At 36.2% G+C, this 23,554-nt stretch overlaps 1 protein-coding gene across 1 annotated transcript in view; it reads left to right on the top strand.

Moving 5' to 3' along the window:
* The window catches only part of TRHDE (thyrotropin releasing hormone degrading enzyme), a 387,195-nt gene that overhangs the window by 186,496 nt on the left and 177,145 nt on the right, over nucleotides 1–23,554 (top strand). Inside the window, exons 4-5 of the mRNA XM_011284128.4 lie at nucleotides 17,996–18,150; nucleotides 20,901–21,014. Coding sequence (XP_011282430.3) covers nucleotides 17,996–18,150; nucleotides 20,901–21,014 — 269 coding nt within the window. The remainder of the gene's footprint in view (nucleotides 1–17,995; nucleotides 18,151–20,900; nucleotides 21,015–23,554) is intronic.

Below are 23,554 nucleotides of genomic sequence, written 5' to 3' on the forward strand. Positions count from 1 at the left end.
GTAAACAAAGTGTTATTGTAGGTTAGCCCAATGATTTGAATGACAGCATTATAGAGAACAATCTAGGAAAGAAAAAAAAGAAAAAGAAAAAGAGACATGCTATCAACTAGTAATTTTGTTTGCCTTTGGAAATAATGAAAGTTTGTATTTTTAGGTGTGTGTGGATGTGTGTGTGTGTAGAAGAGGCAATAGAATGACTTAAGCTAACTCTGCAAATAGAATGGATCTTTTGCCTTTGGGCTTAAAGTGACTGTCTTGTAATGCCACTTTACCACCTGCTGTTATATTCAGCCAGAGTGGAAATGAAACATTTTTATATCGTAGCAGTCAGTACCTTGCCGTATATATTTTCTTAATTTGAGAATGTCAACAGAGCATGGTTTGCATCAGATTCCAAGTCTCCCCTTTTCCCTAAGGATTAAAATGCACTAGTTCCTGTTACACTGTGTATGTGGATGGGGGAGCAGCTTTTGATGGTTTTCATTAACATCAGATAAAATGTTATATTGAAGAATTTTTCAGGCTCTCAGTTGACGACAAAATTATGTTTAAAATAGAGACCTAACTATATCTTTACATGAACTATTTGGCACTTAAACAAAGGAATTTAGAGCCAGTTTACTCAGTCTTGCCTTTTATAATTCTGTAAGAGGAGATTGAACATTTGTACAAATTAACATTGGTAGTCCATAATAAACTTGAAAATGTTGTTTATTTTATGTCTTTTTAGACACCAGCAGAAGTCCGTGTGGTCTGAAATTTCAACACTTTTTTCCAGCATTGCAGACACACTGCCTCTATTATTATTATTATTACTATTATTATTATTATTTCTTTGAAAAACTTCTTAGATCAATAGACTTTAGTTCAGACTGCATCATCAGGAATAAAAGATAGACTAGGGTAGGCATGATCATTTTAATATCTTATAGGTCTGGGTGCTAATCCCTACTATTTTTGACTTATTGTTTGGCCTTTAATTGAGTTTCCTTCTCATTAACATAAAAATAGAACAGGATGCAGTATAGAGTAGAGATTAAGAACATGAACTCTGAAGCCAGACAGCCTGGATTTTAACTATTGGAAGGATTTAAAGACATGTATGCTGTTAATGGAAAGAACTTTTTGTATCACTTTTCCATTACTAGTAAAAATGGACTTTTGAGGTTAGCATTATGGAAATAATTTGTTCTACTGGTAATATAAAAATATTTTTTCCCTTTCTCTTCTCCTTATCTTCCACCCCTTCTGGTTCCCTGAATTCACAATCTTGGTTAATGAAGCACCATGATCCTATTCATTACCCATTCATTCAACTAGGTAGCATGGTCTATGCCTCCTGGGTGGGTTGCTTATCTTCAGTACTTAATTAATTACAAAGTCCTGTCTGTTTCCATCTCTGAAACACCTCTATATTTTAGGATTTTATTATTTCTTTCCTGGACTACTTTGAACTAGTCTTTCTCCTTTTATTTTCCCTCTTCCTAAAGCAGTAATTTTCAACCCTTGTTGCACATTAGGACTATTTAAAGAGTGAGGAGGCCTCGGTCCCTCCTTAGAACAATCAATTTGGAATCTCTGGGAGAAGAATCAGACATTAATGTTTTTTAAATGTTTCTCAGGTGACTCAAATGTACGAGAACATTTGAGGTCCTCTGTTCTAATTACTCCTTTGTAACAATGATTCTCAAAGTGTAATTGCCTGACCAGTTGTATCAACATCTCCTGGGACCATGTTAGAAATACAAATTCACACTCTAACCCTGGATCTACAGATGAGAGACTCTGGGCTTAGGGCCCAGAAATATGTGTTTTAGTCAGCTCTTCAGATGATTCCAATGAATGCTCCAATTTGAGAACCACTGCATTATAACAAGGTTTTTGTTTTGTTTTATTTTGATTGTGCATTACTACCATGAAATTTTTTTAGCATGTTCATACCTATTTAGCTATATTTATTTTGAAAGAATACACAATACTTACATTAGCTAAATTTCAAGGCACAATATGTGTTTAAAGTGAAGCTCATTGTTAGAAGATATAAATCAATAGTGCAAGTACTCTTATTGATAAATTGGTTTTCTTTACTTTTTTGTAATAAATAATAGATCTTTGTTTTTAACCTTATAATGCAAATGCAGTAGAGTGAATAGAGTATAGTCATTGTGAGATCTAAACTAGACTGTCAAAGTTTGGATTCATCTCTGCTAATAACCACACTGGTTTGGACAATTTACTTAATGTCTCTGTGCTTTAATTTGTCATCTGCAAAATGGAGCTGTGCATAGTGTCCGTCTCAAAGAATTGTTAACAGTAACTGAGTTAATGCCCACACATCACTTAGAAAGTGCCTGGCTTTCAGTATGTGCTCAAAAAACATAGATTATCCTTACTTGGAATTAAAAAAAAAACAGCTTTTGGTATTCTCTGGTGTGCTTGCATTATTTTATTAAGTTTGTTCTTTTATTTTGTTGCAGGAGTCTTTTTAAACCACCTATTTTGTTAGGGTTGGTTTAGCTAAACTAGATAATGCACAAATCCATTTAATAGGGCACTCTTGTAATGCCACATGCCCTGATCCCTTGAAAGTGAACTAGTGTAAAAAGTAGTGCAGTCATGATGTCTATGGAGCACCTGCTGTCTCTTCAAGGTCCTGGATAATTTGGTCAGGGGAGGGGAGGATATTTGTATTAGACAGAAGTAAATACAGACAAAAGTTCTAACTGACTTTCACACCTCCATGGTCAGTCTTACACAACTCGTGGGGAAAACATCCCACCATGGATGATTCGTCATAGGTCAGTGCTTCTCAAACTTTAATGTATATGTGAATCACTTGAGGATCTTGTTAAAAGGCATATTCTGAGCTGGTCCTGAGATTCTGATGGCAATTTCATTAAATGTGAGAACTTACCTACTAGTCAACAGTTGATGAAACTTGAAGAATAGTAGAGATCAGGAGGTGAGAAGTAAAACCAGCTGAGAAGTTAGAGGTCTTATGTTTGAATAGCTAATTTGGAGACACTGAGGATGATTTTTGGAAAGTGTTGTTAGCTATTATTTGGATTAAGTTAGACCCCTTGAGACAAATCCCACAATTATGGCTTGGTTTTAATACCTTCATCTGCCTGAAGTTACATAGGACAGGATAGAGAGCAGTCTACTTCCAACATGAATTTAGAATGGTAGACTGATGAAATTCAGTGAAGTCACCAAAATTCAGCTAATTTTAATCATATATGTGGTTGTATACTATGTATACATACTAAGTATAAATGTAATATTATGTAATGTATACAATGTTATATACTCAGTATGTATATTTATGTGATATGTATGTATAAATATTATATAATATATATACGCATATGCACACACACACACACACACACACACACACACACACAGTGCACTGAGATCCAGAGATCTCAGTGGACATAAGCTTCCTGTGGTAATCAGCTTGTAGAACATCCCAAGCACTTTGCAAGATTTTCTGAGTGGGCTGTAAGGCCAGGTGGTAAGTATGCCAGCCCGCATCCAGGACTGGGATGTCCCAAATGCTACTATAAACCATGAGCAGCAGCTTTAGCGTTTTTGAGTCTGTGCGTTTTAGTGCAGAACTCCACAGAATACCGGTTTCGATTTTAATAACTCTTCAGACAGGTTCCAAGACACATGGCAAAAATTTGCATAGTGTATCAAAAGGACACGAAGAAACAGAAATAATGAGAGAGGTGTTGCCATTTGCTTCACGGTAGTCTCTCTGCCCTGCCGCAAAGTGTACAGTGATCAGTCACATGTCATTTTGAGCTATAGAACCCTCATGCTCTATTAACTATGGTGTTAGGAAAATGGCTTCTGGCAATTTTCCATCATGTCAATTCCGTGCGTATTTACATTAGGAGCAACATTTTTATGATGGGTACAAAAAAAAAAATTCCCTCTTCTCAGCTTTTCCCCATTAGGCATACAAAATGTTTTTCTACCTATAAAATACACTTTAGGAGTATAACTTAGTGATGCACATTAGATACTGGAGCTTGGAGAAGTAAAGGGTTCAGTTCAATCTCTGGCTCATTATTAGTTCTTTCCGTACTCATTTCTTGATCTAATGTAAATTGAACTAGGGAATATTTGGAACACTAGTAATGGGTTTTGAAAAAAAAATCATTGAATAGAAACTCTCAGAAACTCTTCTGTAGAAAAATTTGGAAAAGGTAGGTTTTCTTTGTTTGTTTTTATACTCACAAGAAGATATTTATAGCAAATCATTAGGTACTTTCACTAATGAAAGACATGGTTCATATTTTGATCAACACCTCCTATCTGAGACATTATTCATCCTGAATGGGACATGACATTCATTTTTCTTCATGGCATTCAGTGACTCGATGCTATTTCAAATGGTAAATCTGTGGGTTTGGATTATCTAAAAAAAAGTCTTTTAGTAATATACGAAGGACTAAATTGATAAGGTTCTATTTTAGTTCCTTAAAGGCAAATTAGCTTCTAGTTCGTGTTAAAATTTAGTAAAGTAACATAGTGTCACCACATTTTCCGGTTCTATAATTGTACTATTTTTTAACTGTATTTTCCTTCCTTTTTTCTTCTGCCTTCGTTACCCCAAGCAGCATAGGAGATTTCCCTTGGAACCTTTAAAATTCACAATGAATTTTGGTATTTCCTGTTTGTACTACCAGCTCTCTGAAAATGCATCCATTGTTTAGATGCTAGTTAATATCAAGTAACACTTTATACTGCAATAAGTGACAAAAAATCAGCAACTATGGGGCTTCAATGGCTTTTTTCTCAGGGGCTTCAGCAAGTATTTCATTTTGCTTGAAATTAATGCTTGACAGTTTTAAGCTAGGAATCCAACATTGGTTCCTTTGAATTATATGTTTGTATTTTTTTTTCATTGAATATTGTATGTACTACTAGTACAGTTTATGCTGGGGAGCTGGCTTTAAGGCACAATGAATCTTTGTTTCTACTTTACCAGACCTACATAAATAATTTCTTTTAGAGGTAACCACTTTGTATTCATGCTGTCTAAAGTGCATATGAATTTGGAAATACATTTTACTGACAACTCCAAGTTTCAAGAGTTAAGAATGCTCATTTATAAACAGTACTATTTTTATAGTGTCTTCTGCTGGAAATGGGAATCTGTCAATTAAAGAGTGTCAAAGAGCTATCCAAACCTCTGAAATGACTCCCAGCTACCTTACTTTTGAAACAGGAAAGACTCCTGAGTTGCATGCTGTGGGATGGGCCCACTCCAGCAACTAACACTCGATAAATAACTGTTAATGAGAGCCTTTCACCTGGTATTGTATTTTTTTTCCCCTTCAGGTGATGACGCTAACACCTGTGATTAGACTTTGTGTTATATTTGTGTAAAAGTTTGTATAATTCATTTTGACAGTCTGCTGAGAATGATTTTGAATGGTAAGCTAGTATTATTTAAAGCATTCATATTTAATTAATATTTAATTATATGAATATGTAATAGCTGTGCTTTATAAATTTACCTAAATTTATCTAAAATACTCATGGAGAGTGTCTATTCTTGCCTCCTTTTTGGGTGGTTCACTCTGCTGGAATGAAACAATATCACACTCTCCTGGTTTTCCCTCCTACTCTTATGACAGTGCCTGTCAATACCCTTTAGGTGTCCTGTTCCATTTTCCCCTTCCTCTGTTTTAAGTTTTAAAATTTATTTTTTAATTTTTTAAATTTATTTTATTTTTAGAGAGACAGTGCGTGCATGCCAGCAAGTGGGGGAGGGGCAGAAGGAAAGGGAGAGACAATCTCAAGCAGCTCCGTGCTCAGCCCAGAGCCTGACTCAGGGCTCAAGCTCATGAACATGAAATCATGAGGTGAGCTGAAATCAAGAATCCCACGCTGAACCAACTGAGCCACCCAAGCGCCCCACTGACTGTTTTTTGTTTATTTGTTTTTTAAATTTTATTTATTTATTTTTTTTGAGAGAGGAGACAGAGAGAGAGAGAGAGAGAGAGAGACTGAGAAGGGGGGAGGGGCAGAGAGAGAGAGAGGGGAAGAGAGAGAGAATCCCAAGGAGGCTCTGCACTATCAGCACAGAGCTGGACTTGGAGGGGGGCTGACTCACTAACCTGGAGATCGTGACCTGAGCCCAAATCAAGAGTCTGATACACCCAATTGACTGAGCCAGCCAGGTACCCCCACTCTGCCTGTTTTTAAAATCATGCTCCTCAGACATCTTCTTGGTCCTCTTATTTATGTTCTGTATCAGTCACAGCCTACTGTATATATGATGATGACTTTTAAAATCTCCCCCAGTCTAGATCTCTTTCCAACACATCAAACCTCTATATTCAGCCTCTCTCACTAGTTATCTCTATTTGGATGTTCTAGAGGCATCTCAAACTCAGCATGTCCAAAACAGGATTTGGCACTGTCTTCTTCAGCCAAATTGATCCAGTTTTTGTTTACTGAAAGTATCATGTTCTCTCTTACTTGTTTGTACATTCCCTTAGCTTGAAATGTAGTTTCCTTCCAGATAACTCCTATTCAATCAATATATCTCATAATTGACTTTTTCCAGATAGCCTTTCCCCATTCTTATGTTAAGATTTGGGACCTCTTTCATGTAGTAGCAATTATAGTAATATTATAATAATAATAACATAGTAATATTATAGTAATATGGTATATAATATAGTAATTAAATTATAATATATAATATTAATACATAATATATACAGTATAAATAGTAATATAGTATATTTATCAATATCATAAAATGATAAAGGCAATGATGATAGTGATACTATATTAGTTTCTTATTGATGGTATAATAAATTGCCACATCTTTAGTAGCTGACAACAACACACATTTATTATCTAATAGTTCTGTAGGTTGGCAATTTGATTAAATTGATTAAAGTGTTTTCACTAAAGGCTTTAGAAGTGGGGGATCTCTAAACTTTCTCACCTTCTCTAATTACTAGAGACTGCCTGCATTCATTGGCTCATAATCCCCTTCCATCTTCAAAGCCAGCAATGGCCTCCAGAGTCTTTCTCACATTGCATCACTGACACGAATTCTTATGTCTCCCGCTTTCACTTTTTGGGATCCTTGCAATTACATTGGGTGTGTCTGGATCATCTATGTCACTCTTCTATTTTAAGGTCAGCTAACCAGCAACCTTAATTTTACTTGCATCTTAGTTTATTTTTGCCAAGTAATATAATATATTCACAGGTTCTGGGAATGAGGCCACGGACATCTTTGGAGAGGCATTTTTCTATCAGAATATCTAACTGCCATTGAGAACTTACAATTTTCTAGGTACTATTCTAAGCACCTCACATGTATTGTCAAGAACTGTGTCAAGAACTGTGAAGAGTCTGAGATTTTACCTTACCCTGTCTGCAAGCTTGACCGGTCACATGACATTATTTCATGAATGCTTGCAGAAGACACGAAATTCCTGGGTTGGAGATAAAAACCTGCTACTGCTCTAGCTATAGAATAGTCAGAGATTCAGCATTTTTTGTGTTCATTCCCTGAGCCCCCATTCCCAAGAACAATGCAAAGAGGGCCAGATGATACCCCCATATGCAGTTACAGGTGAGGAACCTTGAGCCTATGGAACCTGATTCTTTTATAAATGATGGAGTATATGTCTGTTCTTTGCTATGGAGAGGAGACTTTTTTTTTTTTTTTTTTTTTTTTGCTATACAGATATTCTTAAAACGATAGTCTGGAACAAAAAAGAGTCAGTATCTCTGCTCATGAGACATACAGAAATGTGAGAGACCCTTGAGAATTGTGTTCCAACAATAGCCCTCACAGTAACCCTGTGAAATAGTTGCAGTTATAATCATCTCCACTTTACAGGTAAAGAAAATGAGGGACAGAAATGATAAGTAACATGCCTCATTAAGTAGCAGAATTGAGTTTGAACCTAGGCTGGCTAGCTTCAGAGCCCATGTTCTTAATCTCTGTTCTGTGCTGCATCCATTATACCAGGTATTCATTCTAGCAAATTCACTGTTCTGCTCTTTCCTTCCTGTATGTCTATAATGTATATACTTTTTAACTTGATTGTATCCCCCATTGGTTTTTAAGCCTCATGAAGGTTTAATGGGACTGTATCTTTATTGTTCAAGGTTTATATATCCAGTGTTCAGATCAGTCTGGCCTGTAATAGGTAATGAATAAGTATTATAGGAATAAATGAAAATGCATCATAAATGAAGCCTTAATAGAGAGGAACCTTTACTTTCAACCTACATTCTCTTAGGTAACAGCAAGCCTTTGTTACATAACAAGCATTAGTCAATTTGGCCTATTACCAAATGGTGAAGATAGGAGTCATTCCGTGTGTGTTCAATGTTTATGCCTAATCATGTTCATTAAAGCAAAGACCGTGAGTTTCGAAAGTGCTTGAAAGAAGATGCAAATATGACAATGGAAATTAAAGTAGAGCTAATTTTAAAAATTAAATAGGTGAGAAAATGACAAATGTTCCTTGTGCATATAGGATAAGTCCTTTGACATAGAAATTCTTTTTCAAGGGAAAAGGAAATTAGACAACACATGAAAAGTGTTCCTCCTTTGCAATTGACAGTAATCAGTAAGTGTCGAGAAAAAGTGATTGCAGAAATGAAAAAAAAATCTTCTGAATATGTGGCAAGAGGATCAACAAAACTGCATGTTATGGCCTAATGCTACTTCAGGAGAACTAGGAATTTGAAGACTTAAATGCTAGGCTTGTGAATACAACTGGTAATGATGAAAATTCTGTTATAGGCCAAAATGTATAGTGGAAACTAGCCTTTTTTTGATAGAAAGATAACTCAATAGAAAGTCCATTGGGAGAAGGGTACCTGGGTGGCTCAGATGGCTGAGCGTTCCACTCTTGATTTCAGTCCAGGTCATGATCTCATGGTTGTGAGATCAAGCCCCATGTGGAGCTCAGCTCAGAGCCTCCTTAGGATTCTCTCTCTCTCCCTCTCTCTGTCCCCCCCCCCCCCCCACTCACATGCACTCTCTCTCTCTCTCTCTCAAAATAGATAAATAAATAAACATTAAAAAAAAATAAAGTCCATCGGGAGAAAGTGAGTTTTGTTTTAAGCTTTGAAGGGCTGATTCACTCTTAAATTTGGTGGAAATGTATCCAGGGATATATTTTGTCCTCTTCTTTGTCAGGTGAACTTAAAAACAGCCATTTGGAACCTTACCAGTTTTTGAGTAAAAAACAAACAAACAAACTTCAGAATTTGCACTTGGAAAGAAGAAAAAAAGTTGGTCTCATTTTATGATACCAGGAATAGATGCCTTCTATGAATTTTATCTTGTTTATATTACTATTTCGAATGCAACATATATTTCTACTAGCCACATATGGTAATTGTCAGAACAAGGAGTTATATTTTTTACTTAAGCATAAATGCATATATAAATAGTATCTTGAGCAAGTGCTATAGTCAGGCCAAAATTAAAATATAACATTTGTTTTTACCTGCTATATCTTTAAAACTTATTTAGCATCCCTGAATGATAATATGGAAATGTCCTATGATCCAGTTTGTTTTCTTTTGTTTGTTCATTCTTAGATAGGTCCTGTATTGCTTTACATCATAATATAAAATCTCAAATCAGAAGCTAAAATGCCTCATGTAACCTATTAGCCAACAATTCATCTTTTTCAAAGAAAAGGTTCCTCCTCTTCTAAGCTAAATCCTGTGATACATTCAATTCCCCAAGGTTGGGATGAACTGGAAAGATCCCAACCAGTGATAGCATTGATTTATTATGTTTTGTACTTAAGACTAAGTGATTTACATGGACCATTTCATTGAATCTTCACAACAACCTAAAAGGAAGTTACCGTTAATATCCCCATTGTATCAATAAGAAAACAGAAACTGGAAGAGATTAAACAATTTGATCCAAGTCCCACAGCTTGTAAGCGTTAAACCTGGATTTGGATTCCAGACCGTGTGGACTCCACAGGTCCGATGTTTAACTATTATGTTCACTGCTTTCTGCCAAGAAGGCCTGGGCAGCAGAGCTGAACAGATAACTTGCATTGGGATTGAGATGCTGCTAGGGGAGACTTGGAAGACAGTATCGGGGGTGCAATTTAAAAGGTGATGTGAAGCAATTTAAAAGGTGATGTGTTTTTTGTTTTGTTTTGTTTTTGTTTTTGCTTTTGTTTTTGTTTTTGAGAGAGAGCGGGTGAAAGAGTGACCATGTGCATATAAGTGCGATGGGGAGGGGCAAGGGGAGAGAATGAGAGAATCCAAAGCAGGCTCCACGCTCAGCATGGAGCCCCACTTGGGGCTGGATCTCATGACCATGAGATCATGACCTGAACTTAATCAAGAGTCAGGCACTTAACTGACTGAGCCACCCCAGAAGTTGGGGATTTTAGAGCAAGAGGGACTTGGGTTGGAAGGACCTGGGCAGAGTTCAGAATGCTTCTGCGAACCTGGAAAGAGGGTATCTGAGTACTCCTTGGTGGAGGAGTTTAAAGGAGCAGTAGAGCACTTCACGTGGCAGAGAACCACAGGACTGTTCACCAGAACTGCAGAATTTAATTCTCTTTTTGGATGGGTATTGGTAATGGTTATGTATCTGGTTTGTGATACCAACAAAACAAGTTGTAAGCTATATATTCAGCATTGTCAAAACGAGGAAAACTATTCATTTATCTTGCAATATATTCTAGAACACCAGCCATGTTCTTGGCACTGTGCTAGGCTCTAGAAATGCAGCAATTGAAATAAAAAATGACCTGCTTTTATGGATGTAAAGTTCAGTTCGGTTGGTGTTCCAGCTTAGATGCTATCTTTCCAGAGAGGCTTTTCCTGATCAGTCACTCTGACCAGGAAGTATCCTCCCCTGAACCCCATTATTCTTTAACATCCTCTGTGTCACTTTCATCATAGTGCCAATCCTAATCTCATATGCTTGTTTATTTACTAATCTGAGCATTTTTTGTCTCCCTACCCCACCTTTAGCCCTGAGGCTAGAATATGAGCTCCATGGGAGCCACGTCACTGTTAGACTCCTCTCCTGAGACACAGTAAGGACTCAACAAACTTTGTGAATGAATGGATGAATGGAGGAAATATACTGCAGGTACAGGGAAAATAAGAAAGATTAGTTACTCCCATGAGAAATCCTTATGGATTTTCTCCCTATTGTGAGACCAAAACTTCTAGGATTAATGTCTGGCACTTTAGATTTTCTGAGCAGAAAATCTCACAACCAACCAGGGACTAGTGTTGCTCTGTAAGGAAGGAGCCACATCCTCTGCTCATACCCGTGGCTTGGCAGCAGCTGTGTCCTCTGCTTAGGTATGGAGGGATTGGCTACCCAGGTGATGCTCACTGAGTTTCTTTGGTATTTAATCTCTTATCTTCCAGAATTTTCTATCCTTTTTCGGGCTCAAGTTTGAAGTCTGGGTCATTCTGAGTTCTGATCTTTAGCAGGGACTCTCTTACTACTCTCAAAATATTTAGATAAATAAATGGATGGCAAATGCAAAATGAATTGACAAGTTTGGGTAAGGACAATAGAAGGCAGAAATTGGCTGGTGAAGAAATATTGCTGAGGAGAGCCAGGACTTTAGGGAGTCTGGCTTAGGCAAAAGAGAAAGTGTCAAGAGAGAGCAAGGCAATGGACAAGTATATAGAGGTTATGTTTCACATGGTATCTCCTCTACTCCTTTTACTTTTAGAACATGGAGTTTGAACTTGATCTTGTAGCAGAAAGTATCTGAGCTGAAGGACACTAGACTAGAGCCAGGGCTTGGATATGCCCAGAGCTAAGACCAATACATCTTATTCTAGATGACAGCTGATGATGATCTGTGAGCCCATAATCTGACTGTGGCATAGAGGAGAGGCCTGATATTGAACACTTTTTTTGCTAGTGGTTATTTAATAATTTAGAGTACATTAGTGTAGATATTTACAAAGTTATACATCAGAACACTGCCACTAATGCTGGAGACTGTATTTTGATTTGTATGTGTTATTAGACCCTGTTTGGTGATTATTTGGACCTTTCCACATAGTTTCAGTGTTCCTCTTAGCATAGTGTTGTCAGGGGCAGAGGACATTTTCATGGTTACTGGCTTCCCTTTAGAAAGCAGAAGAGGAAGTTGCAAGGTTATCTTTAGGTTTAAGCCAGATTAATGGGAGGGGTCTGTTCCAGAAGAAATAGTACACTGGGGGCTATCAAATAACAGTCTACCACAAAGGTGTTTCCATATTTTCCTCTGGAGCTCTAAGAAAGCTTCTGGGCATGTGGGAGGTGACAGAGGACATTGGAGTAGGTGAGAACACTCAAAGAAAACTGGTAGAATGGGTTAAACAACAGTAACAAAAAACCTACAGATGGAAATCCTAGGAACTTTGATTTTCAAAATCAGAGGATGACCAGAAAATAAAAAGACAAAACAAACCAAGAATATAGGCTAATCTCAGAAGTGGAGGAGAAACATGGATACACAGTTATAACAGATTCTAATCAACACTATGATAATTCTCAACAATATCAAATAAGAACTGAGAAGTCTCCATGAGATTTTGTGATTTTAGTTAGCAGGAGCTGTTGCAACGCAGTGTTAAAGGTAGAAGGCAAATTATAGAACACTGAAGGGAGCAAGCAGATAAAGTCAGATTTTTATGTTAATTTATGTAATTGCATTCACTAGTATTATATGAATATTTGCTATCTGCCTATAGTTTTTAAAACTGTAGTAATTAATTGGAAACAGAGTACTATGCATAATTTTATCCTGGATTTTCTTTGAATTTCCAAGTAAATTAGATTCTGAAACATTTGAATTTTCTTCTGTTTTCAAGGCATATTAAAGAGGATGTTGCACATTTTAATGGCTATAGCCTCATGACAAATTTATTTTTGCAAAAATTGAAATAATGTAATTCATTGTGAATACATCTTAACAACTTCAAAGTTAAGCAGAAGAATATTTCACTTCATGAAGGTACTTTCTTTTAAACAGTTTGAGTTTTATTGACATGCAGTAAACTGCACATATTTAAAGAGTACAGCTTGATGTTTTAAGATATGTATATACCCATGAAATCATCACCCTAATGAACATATCCTTTACTTCTAAAAGTTTCCTGTTGCAGTCTTAACATCTCCCGTTTTCTTCCCCAGGAGACCACTGGTCTGCTTTTTGACACTATACGTTTGTCATTTTCCAGGATTTCAAATAAATGTATGATTCATGCTGCATATATATATATATATATATATATATATATATATATATTGCATATATATGTATATATGTGTGTGTGTATATGGAAGAATATATATATACATATATATATATATATTCTTCCATTTTACTCAGTATAACTATTTTGGGATTCAACTTTGCTACATGTAATGATAGTTCTTTTTATTGCTGAATGGAATTTTGTTATATGGATATACTACACTTTACCCATTCACCTGTTGATAGACATTTGATTTATTTCTAGTTTTTGGCTATTGGAATTAAAACTGTTAAGAACATTTGTGTATCACTGTGTATATATATATATGCTTCATGAAGGTATTCCTAAAATATAAATCTTTCACAATATAAAACTATATACAAATATAGAAATATTAAGATTCCTTAACTTATAAAGGTATAGAGCAGAGCAGGTATAAAGGTATAGAACAAAATCCAAGTTTCTTTGGTATTTTGTTATAAGGTTATTATGTGTATAATAGCATCATCTAAATTTTTTAGATTTGCTTTTCTCCCCTTCTGCTATCCACAGACACAATTCCCTATGTCTATTATAAAACCTTTCTGTGTCTGAGAAGCTGCCTCCTGTTCCAGATCCTTCTGTGCCTTACTCTGTCCTCATTCACTTTTTCTGAGTCTAGCTCCATTTGCTTAAGAGTTCTTGTGTGGCTGTTGTATAGCCTCATTACCCATTATGACTTCTGTGCCCTCAGACCTCTGGAAACCAGTGGGAACCAGTTGCCTGTTTGGGTCACCAGTGCTGGCATCTTTGGCACCAACCTTTCACTGGCCCCTCACTGCACCCTCTTAACGCTGCTAGTTAGGCATTTGCTGTCTGATGACTGCCCCCTAAGCGTAACTTCCTCTTTATCACAAATCCTACACTCGGCATCTGGCTCATGTCTGGAGTCCTCTTTCTGTGCCATTTGAGGCAATCCAAATTCCAGGCTGTGGCCCTGATATGCTCACTTACTTTTGGACACCTGACTACTCTCAACTCTTGGAGGACTCCAGCATATAGAAATGCCTCTGTTTTCAACAGGCGTTGTTCCAAAGGATCATTCATAAATCCACATGCTCCTTCAAGTAAATGACACCAGATGTGCTACTGCTATTGCCATTGCTGGTGGCAGAGCCGACACAGTGTTGTTTTTTTGCCTAGTTTGGTCATATTTAGGGAAGGTCTCATGTTAAAATCTTAAGTAGAAGATCTATTTGTTATGTGTTTGTGGTTTGTTCCTCTCCCTTACGTCCTTCAGCCTCACTGACCTTTCTGTTTATCCAATATATTCATCTCATTCCCTCCTTAGAACCCTTACATTTGTTGTGTCTTAGAACACACTTCTACAAGTCTTTGGATAGCTGGCTTCTACCTTCATTCACACCTCAGGTGAACTGTGATTACTTTAGGAGGTTGGCCTTGACCATTCTACACTCAGCCCATCAGTCAATCACTGTCTTACTCTATTGCATTTTCTTTGTAGAGCTTAGCATTCACTGAATTTGTTTTGTTCATTTACTCTTTGTTAATTGACCTCCTCTTCCTGCACACACCCACATAAGTTCCATTAGAGCAGGGAGTAAGGAGCTTGAAGGACAGAACAGTTCTTGTATTGAGCAAAAGAGTTGTTGAATAAATACTTGTGTCAATGAATGCATAGAGTACCTCTGACTGCCTGTTGAAATCCTATTTGTCTTTGGATGTCCCACTCAAATGCTCTTTCAAGAACCTCTCCAACCAGACGTTTTTCTTTCTTTCACAGCACTTTTTATTCTCTGTTTCTCAGATTACGCTTTCATGTCTCCATTCTCAGATTAAAATGTAGTGGATACAGGGATCATATTGATTTATTTTAATATACATCTCAGACTTAAGGACACAGCAAATGATGAGATGTTCATTGAAATGATGAATAAATACAATCAACTATATTATAAGACTGCTGACCATTTTATTCTTTTTCTTATTATGAAATATTTAAAGCATACTGAAAAGAAACAATAATATTATAAATAATATCTATGTACCTATCACTTGCTTTAAAAAAATAATATTAAAAACAGATTTGAAATCCGTTTTGTGGCCATCTGCAATACTGTGATTTATAAGAAATATGTATTTGGTTATCTGAATGATCAAAAATGTATTTCTCATATATATTTGACATATATTTCTCAAATGTATTTAGTCTTCCTATAAGATTTTTGATTTAGTTTCCAAAACCCTTGGAATTTCCTAAGGGTTGAGAGTCTTTGTTATGTTAATACAAGTTAATGTTAGTGTCTTTGTTATGTTAGTGAGGTGAATTTTGAACCCTAAGGATGGGGGCTGGTCTCCAGTGGAGCCGACCCCAGGTGCTGGAGTGGAACATTTAGCCCTACCCTCTAATCTCCTCCTGGGAGGGAAGAAGGGCTGGAGGGTGAGGTCCATTGCCAATGGCCAATGATTTGGTCAATTATGTCTATGTAACAAAGTCTCTGTAAAAACCCCAAATGTTAAAGTTCAGATAGCTCCTTGGTAGTAATCAGGTAAAGATTTAGGGAGAATGGTGCACTCTAAGAGGGCATGGAAGCTTCACACCCTTTTCTCATATCTTGCCCTATGCGTCACTTCCATCTGGTTGTTCCTGAGTTATATCCTTTTATAATAAACCAGTAATCTAGTAAGTAAAAATGTTTCTCGGAGTTCTGTGTACCTCTCTAGCAAATTAATCAGACCTAAAGAAGAAGTCATGGGAACCTCAGTCAGAAGTACAGGTGACAACCTGGGCTTGTGACTGGCATCTTAAGTGGGGAGGAAAGGACAGTCTTGTAGAACTACACCCTTAATTTGTGGAATCTGATGCTATCTCTGGGTAGATAGTGGCAGAACCGAGTTGAGTTCTCATATATCCTGGGGTCCAAAATTGCTTGGTGGTGTGGGAATCCTCCTCAACCCCGGGTTGAAATGGGGTCCAGGAACCTAAAGACCATTCTGCAGACCCTCTTCCCCCTTTCTTTCCTGAAGCAATCATGATTCTGAATTCGGTGTTTATCATTCCTATATGTTTGTGATTGTATGTGCACTTTACCACTACTATCTGTCTGGGTATGTGTGTGCATGTGGGAGTGTCCGTTTACAACATATGGTATTCATTCTGCTTATTTTAAGTAGTTTATGGTAAGGGTCATTCTACACCTTGTCTACTTGTCAACAAGTCTACTTGTTCCCTCAACATTATGTTTTTCAGATTATCCGTGTTGATCTATATAGTATAAGATCTAGTGGTAAGCTCGTTCATGTCAATTGCTATGTAGTATTCCTTTATATTAACTATTTTACAGTTTCTTTGTCCACTATCTTGGTGAAAGGCATTTAGTTTTCCCTTTTCACTCTTAAAAACAATACTGCAGCAAACATTCTTGAACCAATTTTTTTTTTCTTGACACCCTAGGGAGTTACTCTAGATTATTGGGAAGTAGAACTTTTGGGTCAGAGACTGAAAATATTGCATCATTGTGGTTAAAAGCAAGGCCCTGGAGTCAGGCTGCCTGGATTTGAATCTTGACTCTGCCACTTGCTAGCTTTCCCAAGAAGCAGTGAGCACCAGCTATTTACAGCCCTTATGAGCATGCATACCCTACCTCTACCCCTGGCATCATGCAGTCAGCTTGGCTTAGGTCCCTTTGGCTCTGGTGGGTCCTGCTAGAGCCAATTCCCAGCTGCCACTGCCTGCCCCTGGAGCCAGAACCCAGCAGGACTGTGGCTTCACATGCGATCACTGCTTTGCATTTCTGTACCATTTCTGATCCATGAAGAGATTTATTTTCAAGCCTGGAGATATTTTTTAGTTTTCTCTTTTAATATTTTATTTATCATTGCTGTGTGTTTGGAGCCGAGGGAGTACATCAAAGCATGAACTTATTGTGTCACCTTAACCAGAAGTTGATAATACCTCTACAGCCTTTTAAAACAAGCACACATCTTAGAATCATCTGATCATAGATCTTTGGAGCTGGAAGGGATTTTAGAGATAATGAAGGCCAATAACCTTATTTTATAGGTGAGGGAATTGGGGTCTCGAGAAATTAAGTGATTTACCGATGTCATAGATCTAGTTAATGGTGCACAGCAGGGCCAGAACCAAAGCCTGCGGGTTCCCTCACTAGTCCTTTTGCCACTACGTCCACTATTACAGTTTTCTCTATAAGCTGTATTTGCATGTGAGATTTTATTTTTAACAGACTCAAAAAATAAAGGAGGATCTCAACAATTAGAACAATGACAGGCCACATTTTTAAACTGATCTAAGATGTTTTCTCTCAAAAAAAAATTGGGGTAAGAGTAAGAGTCTAGTATTCACTGCATTGAGCTGAATGTATTTTCGTTGGAAGGCACGATGCCTTTTGACTCTGTAGATTTCTGCTGCATTTGGTTTCCTTGACTCCCTGAAACTTATTAGGATGGGCCCATCAATAATGGTGCCGATACTTCCAGCCTCCTCCAGCACTGGGTCTGAAAATGAACTGTGATGAATGGATATGGCCAGCATTTACGGTGATAGCCTATATTTCTGCTGTCATGTAGAAATGGCAGGTAGTTTAATTTAGAAAAAAAAATTACCGAGAAAGAGCAAATATTCCTTTTCATTAGGATTTCTGGACTTTTTTAGGATATGAATTTAGAATCCGGTGTGTTTGTTAAAGCCTTTGGAATTGTTTTATTCTATTTCTAGATCTTTTAGCTGTGCCTAAGCACCCGTACGCTGCTATGGAGAACTGGGGACTAAGTATTTTTGTGGAACAAAGAATACTGCTGGATCCCAGTGTTTCATCTATTTCTTATTTACTGGATGTCACCATGGTCATTGTTCATGAGATATGTCACCAGGTATGAGAAAAAGGATCAGGTGTAAGTATAATTGGAAACTATTGAGAATGCAGAACGATTTTCAGATACTTAGATGAGGAGCTAAATTATTTTCCTCCCAATTAAGTTTTAATTATATAGAGAGCACTGTGTAGTTGTTTTTGGATGATATGCCATTTTTCTCAGATGACAGCACAAACCAAAGAAAACACACTGATCGTATTGAATAAACAACTGTCCTTCAGTTTAGTTGAGGAGTGAGATAGCACTGCCACCCAGAAGCCTCTTTGGAGACCCTACCCAGTCACGATTCCTTGTCAACCTTGCTTTATTTTCTTGTGATTATTGGTGTGTATACATGGTAAGTGCAGTAGTGGCAGTGATTTATTGCATTGCTGCAAGATGCAGCTGAGTTTTGTGTACGCGTCAAAATTTGCTTTTGCTGAAATCAATTTGTTATTCCCTTTTTCCCATCACACAGACACTTAGGAAGTCTTTCACTAACTCAGCCATACACTCTTTGTTCTCAAATGATTGATATTTTTTTGTCTTGGCATGTTTAGAAATTCATATGTAAATTAGCCAACTTTGTAGTGGAGCTGAGATAAAATTAATTTCATTTTGATTTTATGCACTTTCTTACAACGAGGGGAAGGTATTACAGGGATTTTGCAACGCTTATTTGAATCTTGATTCTAGTAAAAAAAAAAAACAAATTGGAAATAAATGTTCATGCTAATAGAAAGCAATACCTGTCCTGGTAACTATAGATAGTTTTAAGTTAAAACACTAGAAATCTCATTGTGATACTGTATGGCTTCAATTTGTTATAACCTAAAATACTTTTAAAAAGCTTGGAAAACTTAAGAAGGAACTATGTGGAAAATGCTGTCAGCAGAAGAAAGTGAACTTCTAAATGCTAATATGTGAACAATGACTTCATGATAAATTGGTCCAGACCATAGGACCATTTACCTCAATGCCAGCTTTTGCAAATGAACCTGTAAGATGTTTGTACCTGTCATGTTGCCCAGGTTGGGCATGTGTTCCTTGCCTCAGAGATTTAAGGGGATCCATTGCACCGATAATCGGGGTTCCTCAACTGTGCTAAAGAGAATGGTTTCCAGTGAAATATAATTCTTGGAGGCATAAGGGGTTTCCTTTTTGCACATTCCTAGAAAAAATTACTTATATAGTTCTGTTGAAATAAGAGCACATTGATGATGTTATCTTTGTTCCTAGAATTGGATTTCATTTATTCCACATTCTGAGTTACTTTCTTGTTATAGCTTAGTAGCGCCAGGCTATTTACATGAGGAAATGGACCAGAAGCCAGGAGAAACACAGAATTTCCACTATCATTACCAAATTATTTTCTACACTACCCTCTCTCCCCACCTATGTATTGTCACAATTCTTAAAACAGGCTTTCAATTTAGGGGAGAAATCTGCATTTTGATCAAGAATAAAAATTACTTTATGGTCATCAATTTATTCAATGTTATCTCTTATTTGTATTTCAATTAGAGATCCTCTTGAGTGACTGACACTTTATTATAATATTGAAACATTCAGTCACGAAGCTTTTTACTGGAGCTCCTCAAGCTGTACCCGAAATGATACCGTCTGCCTCCTCCTTCCGTTTCTTAAATATCTCATTCCCACTTAGGGTCTTCATACTAAGTGTTGCTTACACTTCTTCCCGAGGTTTTCTCGAGACTGGCTCATTCTTATCATTAAAATCTGAGCTCAAATGTCACCGGCTTGGAGAGAATATTTCTGCTTTTACAATCTAAAGTGGCTTCTCCCTGATTGCTATCACTTTATTAGGATCTGAAACTGTGTTGTTCATTTGCTTGTATATTTTTTATTTTGTGTCTTACCGCATCCCCCCTGTCTCTACAGTAAAGCACCAGCTGCATGAGAAGGGACTTTTCTGATTTTTCATCATTCAATCCAGAGTCTTTAGGATAGTTCTGGGCATGTAATGTTTTTGGTTCTGTTATTAAGGAAAAAAAAAAAAAAAAGAATTTCTTTAACTTTTTGCTGACCTAAGCAAGGATTTCAGACTGACACATCATGATCTAACCAAAACAACAATTAAAAATGACAACACTATTTTTCATGACGGGATCTTAGAGATTTTTCTGGTCTGACCTCTTTATATCATAAGATCGTGGAAGGCGAAGTGTGAAGCATCATGAAAGACCTTAGCTCCTTCAATCAACCAGGGTCTTCTCTGAGTTGCCTATGCTATGGGAAGGCAATGCTTCAATACCTTCTGTGCTGAGTCACTCACTGATTAAGGCAATACGTTCTGTCTTTGGCCATCTCATTCAGTTAGAGGGTCTCCTGTATTTTCAGCAGACATCTACCAACCTGGATTTCCATCCATTAGTCCTAATGTCCTCGTAGGGCCACAGGATACAAGTCATTTCCTCTTCTACATGCTAGGCCTTCAAATATTTGAAAATAACAGTCATCAGTTTTTTCTCCTGAGTTCTTTCTTCTCCAGTTTAAATATTCTTTTTGTATTCTTTAATCCTTATATTTTTTGTTCTTCCATTAATGAATTTATAAAAAAACTAATGTCACCCAAGCAGCTGAATAAATCAATAACTACTCTTGCCAAAATACATTTTAAGATCGTAAGATCAATCGGGGAATGAATTCCAGTTATGGTAATCATAGTTTAATACACTTAATTTTAGGTAAAATAATTCTGGGATAAATTTGATTTTATATGATGCTCATTCATTTTTCAATTCCAGTGGTTTGGTGACCTCGTGACTCCTGTGTGGTGGGAAGATGTGTGGCTGAAGGAAGGTTTTGCTCACTACTTTGAATTTGTTGGTACGGACTACCTCTACCCTGGCTGGAACATGGTATGTGCATTTTTCTTTAGTTGTTTGGAATTCCTAGTGAAAGGTTGATCTGTTGTTACATTGGGCCTATATTATCATTAGGGGTAATTGAAAATACCATCTGAAAATCGAACGTCCACTAAAGAAAAAGTGACCAAAATTTAAATTTAAATTTAAATTAAATTTGAAGTATTCCAAAAGAGTTCTGTTTTACTTATTAGAACTGAATAGAGTCTGACTGGTTATGTCTCACTGAACTGTGAGATCATGACCGGAGCCGAAGTCGGATGCTCAACTGACTGAGCCACCCGGGCGCCCCTACAGCTTTTCTTATTAGACATCTTTTAGATTGTTGCATTTGAGAACAAAGGAAAATTATCCTTTAATATTAAGAAGGTAACAATAATTAACATGTAGTATTTTAAGTATATAGAATATTTCAATACAGAGAAAAATGAGACCTTACTATTTCTTCATTGTGACAAAAGCTTAGCTAAAATAATTGCTTATTTATTTGCTTATTTACAAAATACATTATGGTTATTTAAGATATAATACTTAAGATTAAATGACTTGCTAAGTCACTTGCTTCATTAACTTCATGAAGAGTTATGCACATTACACCTGTACTCTAAGAATATATCCATATGTCTGAACCTGAAGTAGGATTTGTTGTCCCTTAAATAGTAATGTTTTCAGAACATCCTAAAAGAAAAAGTGGAGGGAAGGTGTGGTTTTTATATATCTTTTAATATAAGGTTTTCATTCTGTATATGTTTTTATTAATCAGTAAGTGGCTATCTTATTTTTAAATGAAACCCAGGGTTTATGTTGTTTTGGAATTTGAATTTTAAATTTAGTTTAAGTGATACTGTGTAAAAGTTGCAAAGGACTAACATTCATTAACTTCCAGAAGCTCATATTTCACCCATGACACAGCATTGGTGATAACACATGTTTATTTGACACTGCTCTTTTTTGATATTTAAATTATTAATAATAAGTGATTGTCTAATTATCTGCCATAAGTATGATTTGAGGAGTATTTAAACCATGATGAAATATGAAGATGTCTATAAGTCTTTATATAACTTCTCTACCATAAATTTAATCAACTTCTGCCAAGTTAAAAAAATCACATTATCTCCCAGAGGAAATGTGATAATAGTAATACCATATCGATATGTTTTAATTATGTTCATGCAGTTTTGACCTTATTTTATAAAAGCAACATGGTTCATTTGATTAAATAATGAGATAATTTTACTTAGCCTTCTGTATCTAGGTATGTATGCATATATGATACAATTTTAAGAATCTTACTTGAATGGTTTTATCATGACATTGAAAAAATTGAAAATGCTTTTAAAGGACTTTGTAGAAAAAGAATTATTTATTCTTTTAACAAATGTGATACTTTGAAATTGAAATGTTTAAGGATTTTGAAAATACTCTCAAAATAGCCCTAAAATATCTTGATTTTTAGTTGACTTTCAATCAACTTTGTTTAAAATTTTCATTTAATTTTTATTATGCTGTGGATTGTTACTGATTTATAATTTCATTATGTTTCAATATTTAAAAAATGACCTCATTACAAGTGACATGCTACTCATATAGGTAAGCTTTCTTTTTTTAAAATTCATTCAGCTATCTATCATAAAATCCCTTCTATTCATCACTGTGAAAAATGCATCTTGGATTAAAAAGTAATCAACAGAATTATACATGGGCTGAAACCTGACAGCTTTTGATGGCTTTAGCATGGCAATATATCCCAAGTTTCAATGTCTTTATACTGGATTTTGTCTTTGAGTAATTTTTTTTTTGTATTCTTTCATCATTTTTATCAGTTAAGTTATAAATGTAGGCCTTCTAGAGAACATATTTATAAGAGGTATTGAAAATGAGTATCAGGTATAAATAACCCATCTGGGACTTTGTCCTTAATAGAATATAGACCATGAACTAGAAGTATAAAAACTTGGGGTGGTAAGATACAAGATTTTATTTCTTATAAATCCATATTTTATAATTAAGAGACGGGAATTAGGGGCGCATGGGTGGCTTAGTGGGTTAAACATCCGTCTTTGTTTCAGGTCATGATCTCACAGCTCCTGAGTTCGAGCTCCGCATCAGGGTGTGTGTTGATAGCTCAGAGCCCAGAGCCTGCTTTAGATTCTGTGTCTCCCTCTCTCTCTGCCCCTCCCCTGATCACACTCTGTCTCTCTCTCTCTCTTAAAAAATAAATAAACATTAAAAAAATTAAAAAACATTTTAGAAAAGACAAGTATTAATGATGACATAAATACAGTGATATAGAAGGCTCACCTTATTAAACTAAGAAATGAAAGAATAAACTCCATTACAATTAATTGGGCAAAAGGGAGGAGAAATGGGTCTTATTATAATGTCTCTTTATTATTCAGATTGTAAAGATTATAAATACTTTCTGATCTTTACTTGCTTTTGCTATTTAGTAGCTTTATTTAGTTTGTAGGGTATCTCAAAATCCCAATTCAAAAAGCCTATGAGAAGAAACTACAAATAAATTCCTCCTC

The sequence above is a fragment of the Felis catus genome, chromosome B4, assembly GCF_018350175.1.
Source record: "Felis catus isolate Fca126 chromosome B4, F.catus_Fca126_mat1.0, whole genome shotgun sequence".
Taxonomy (NCBI): domain Eukaryota; kingdom Metazoa; phylum Chordata; class Mammalia; order Carnivora; family Felidae; genus Felis; species Felis catus.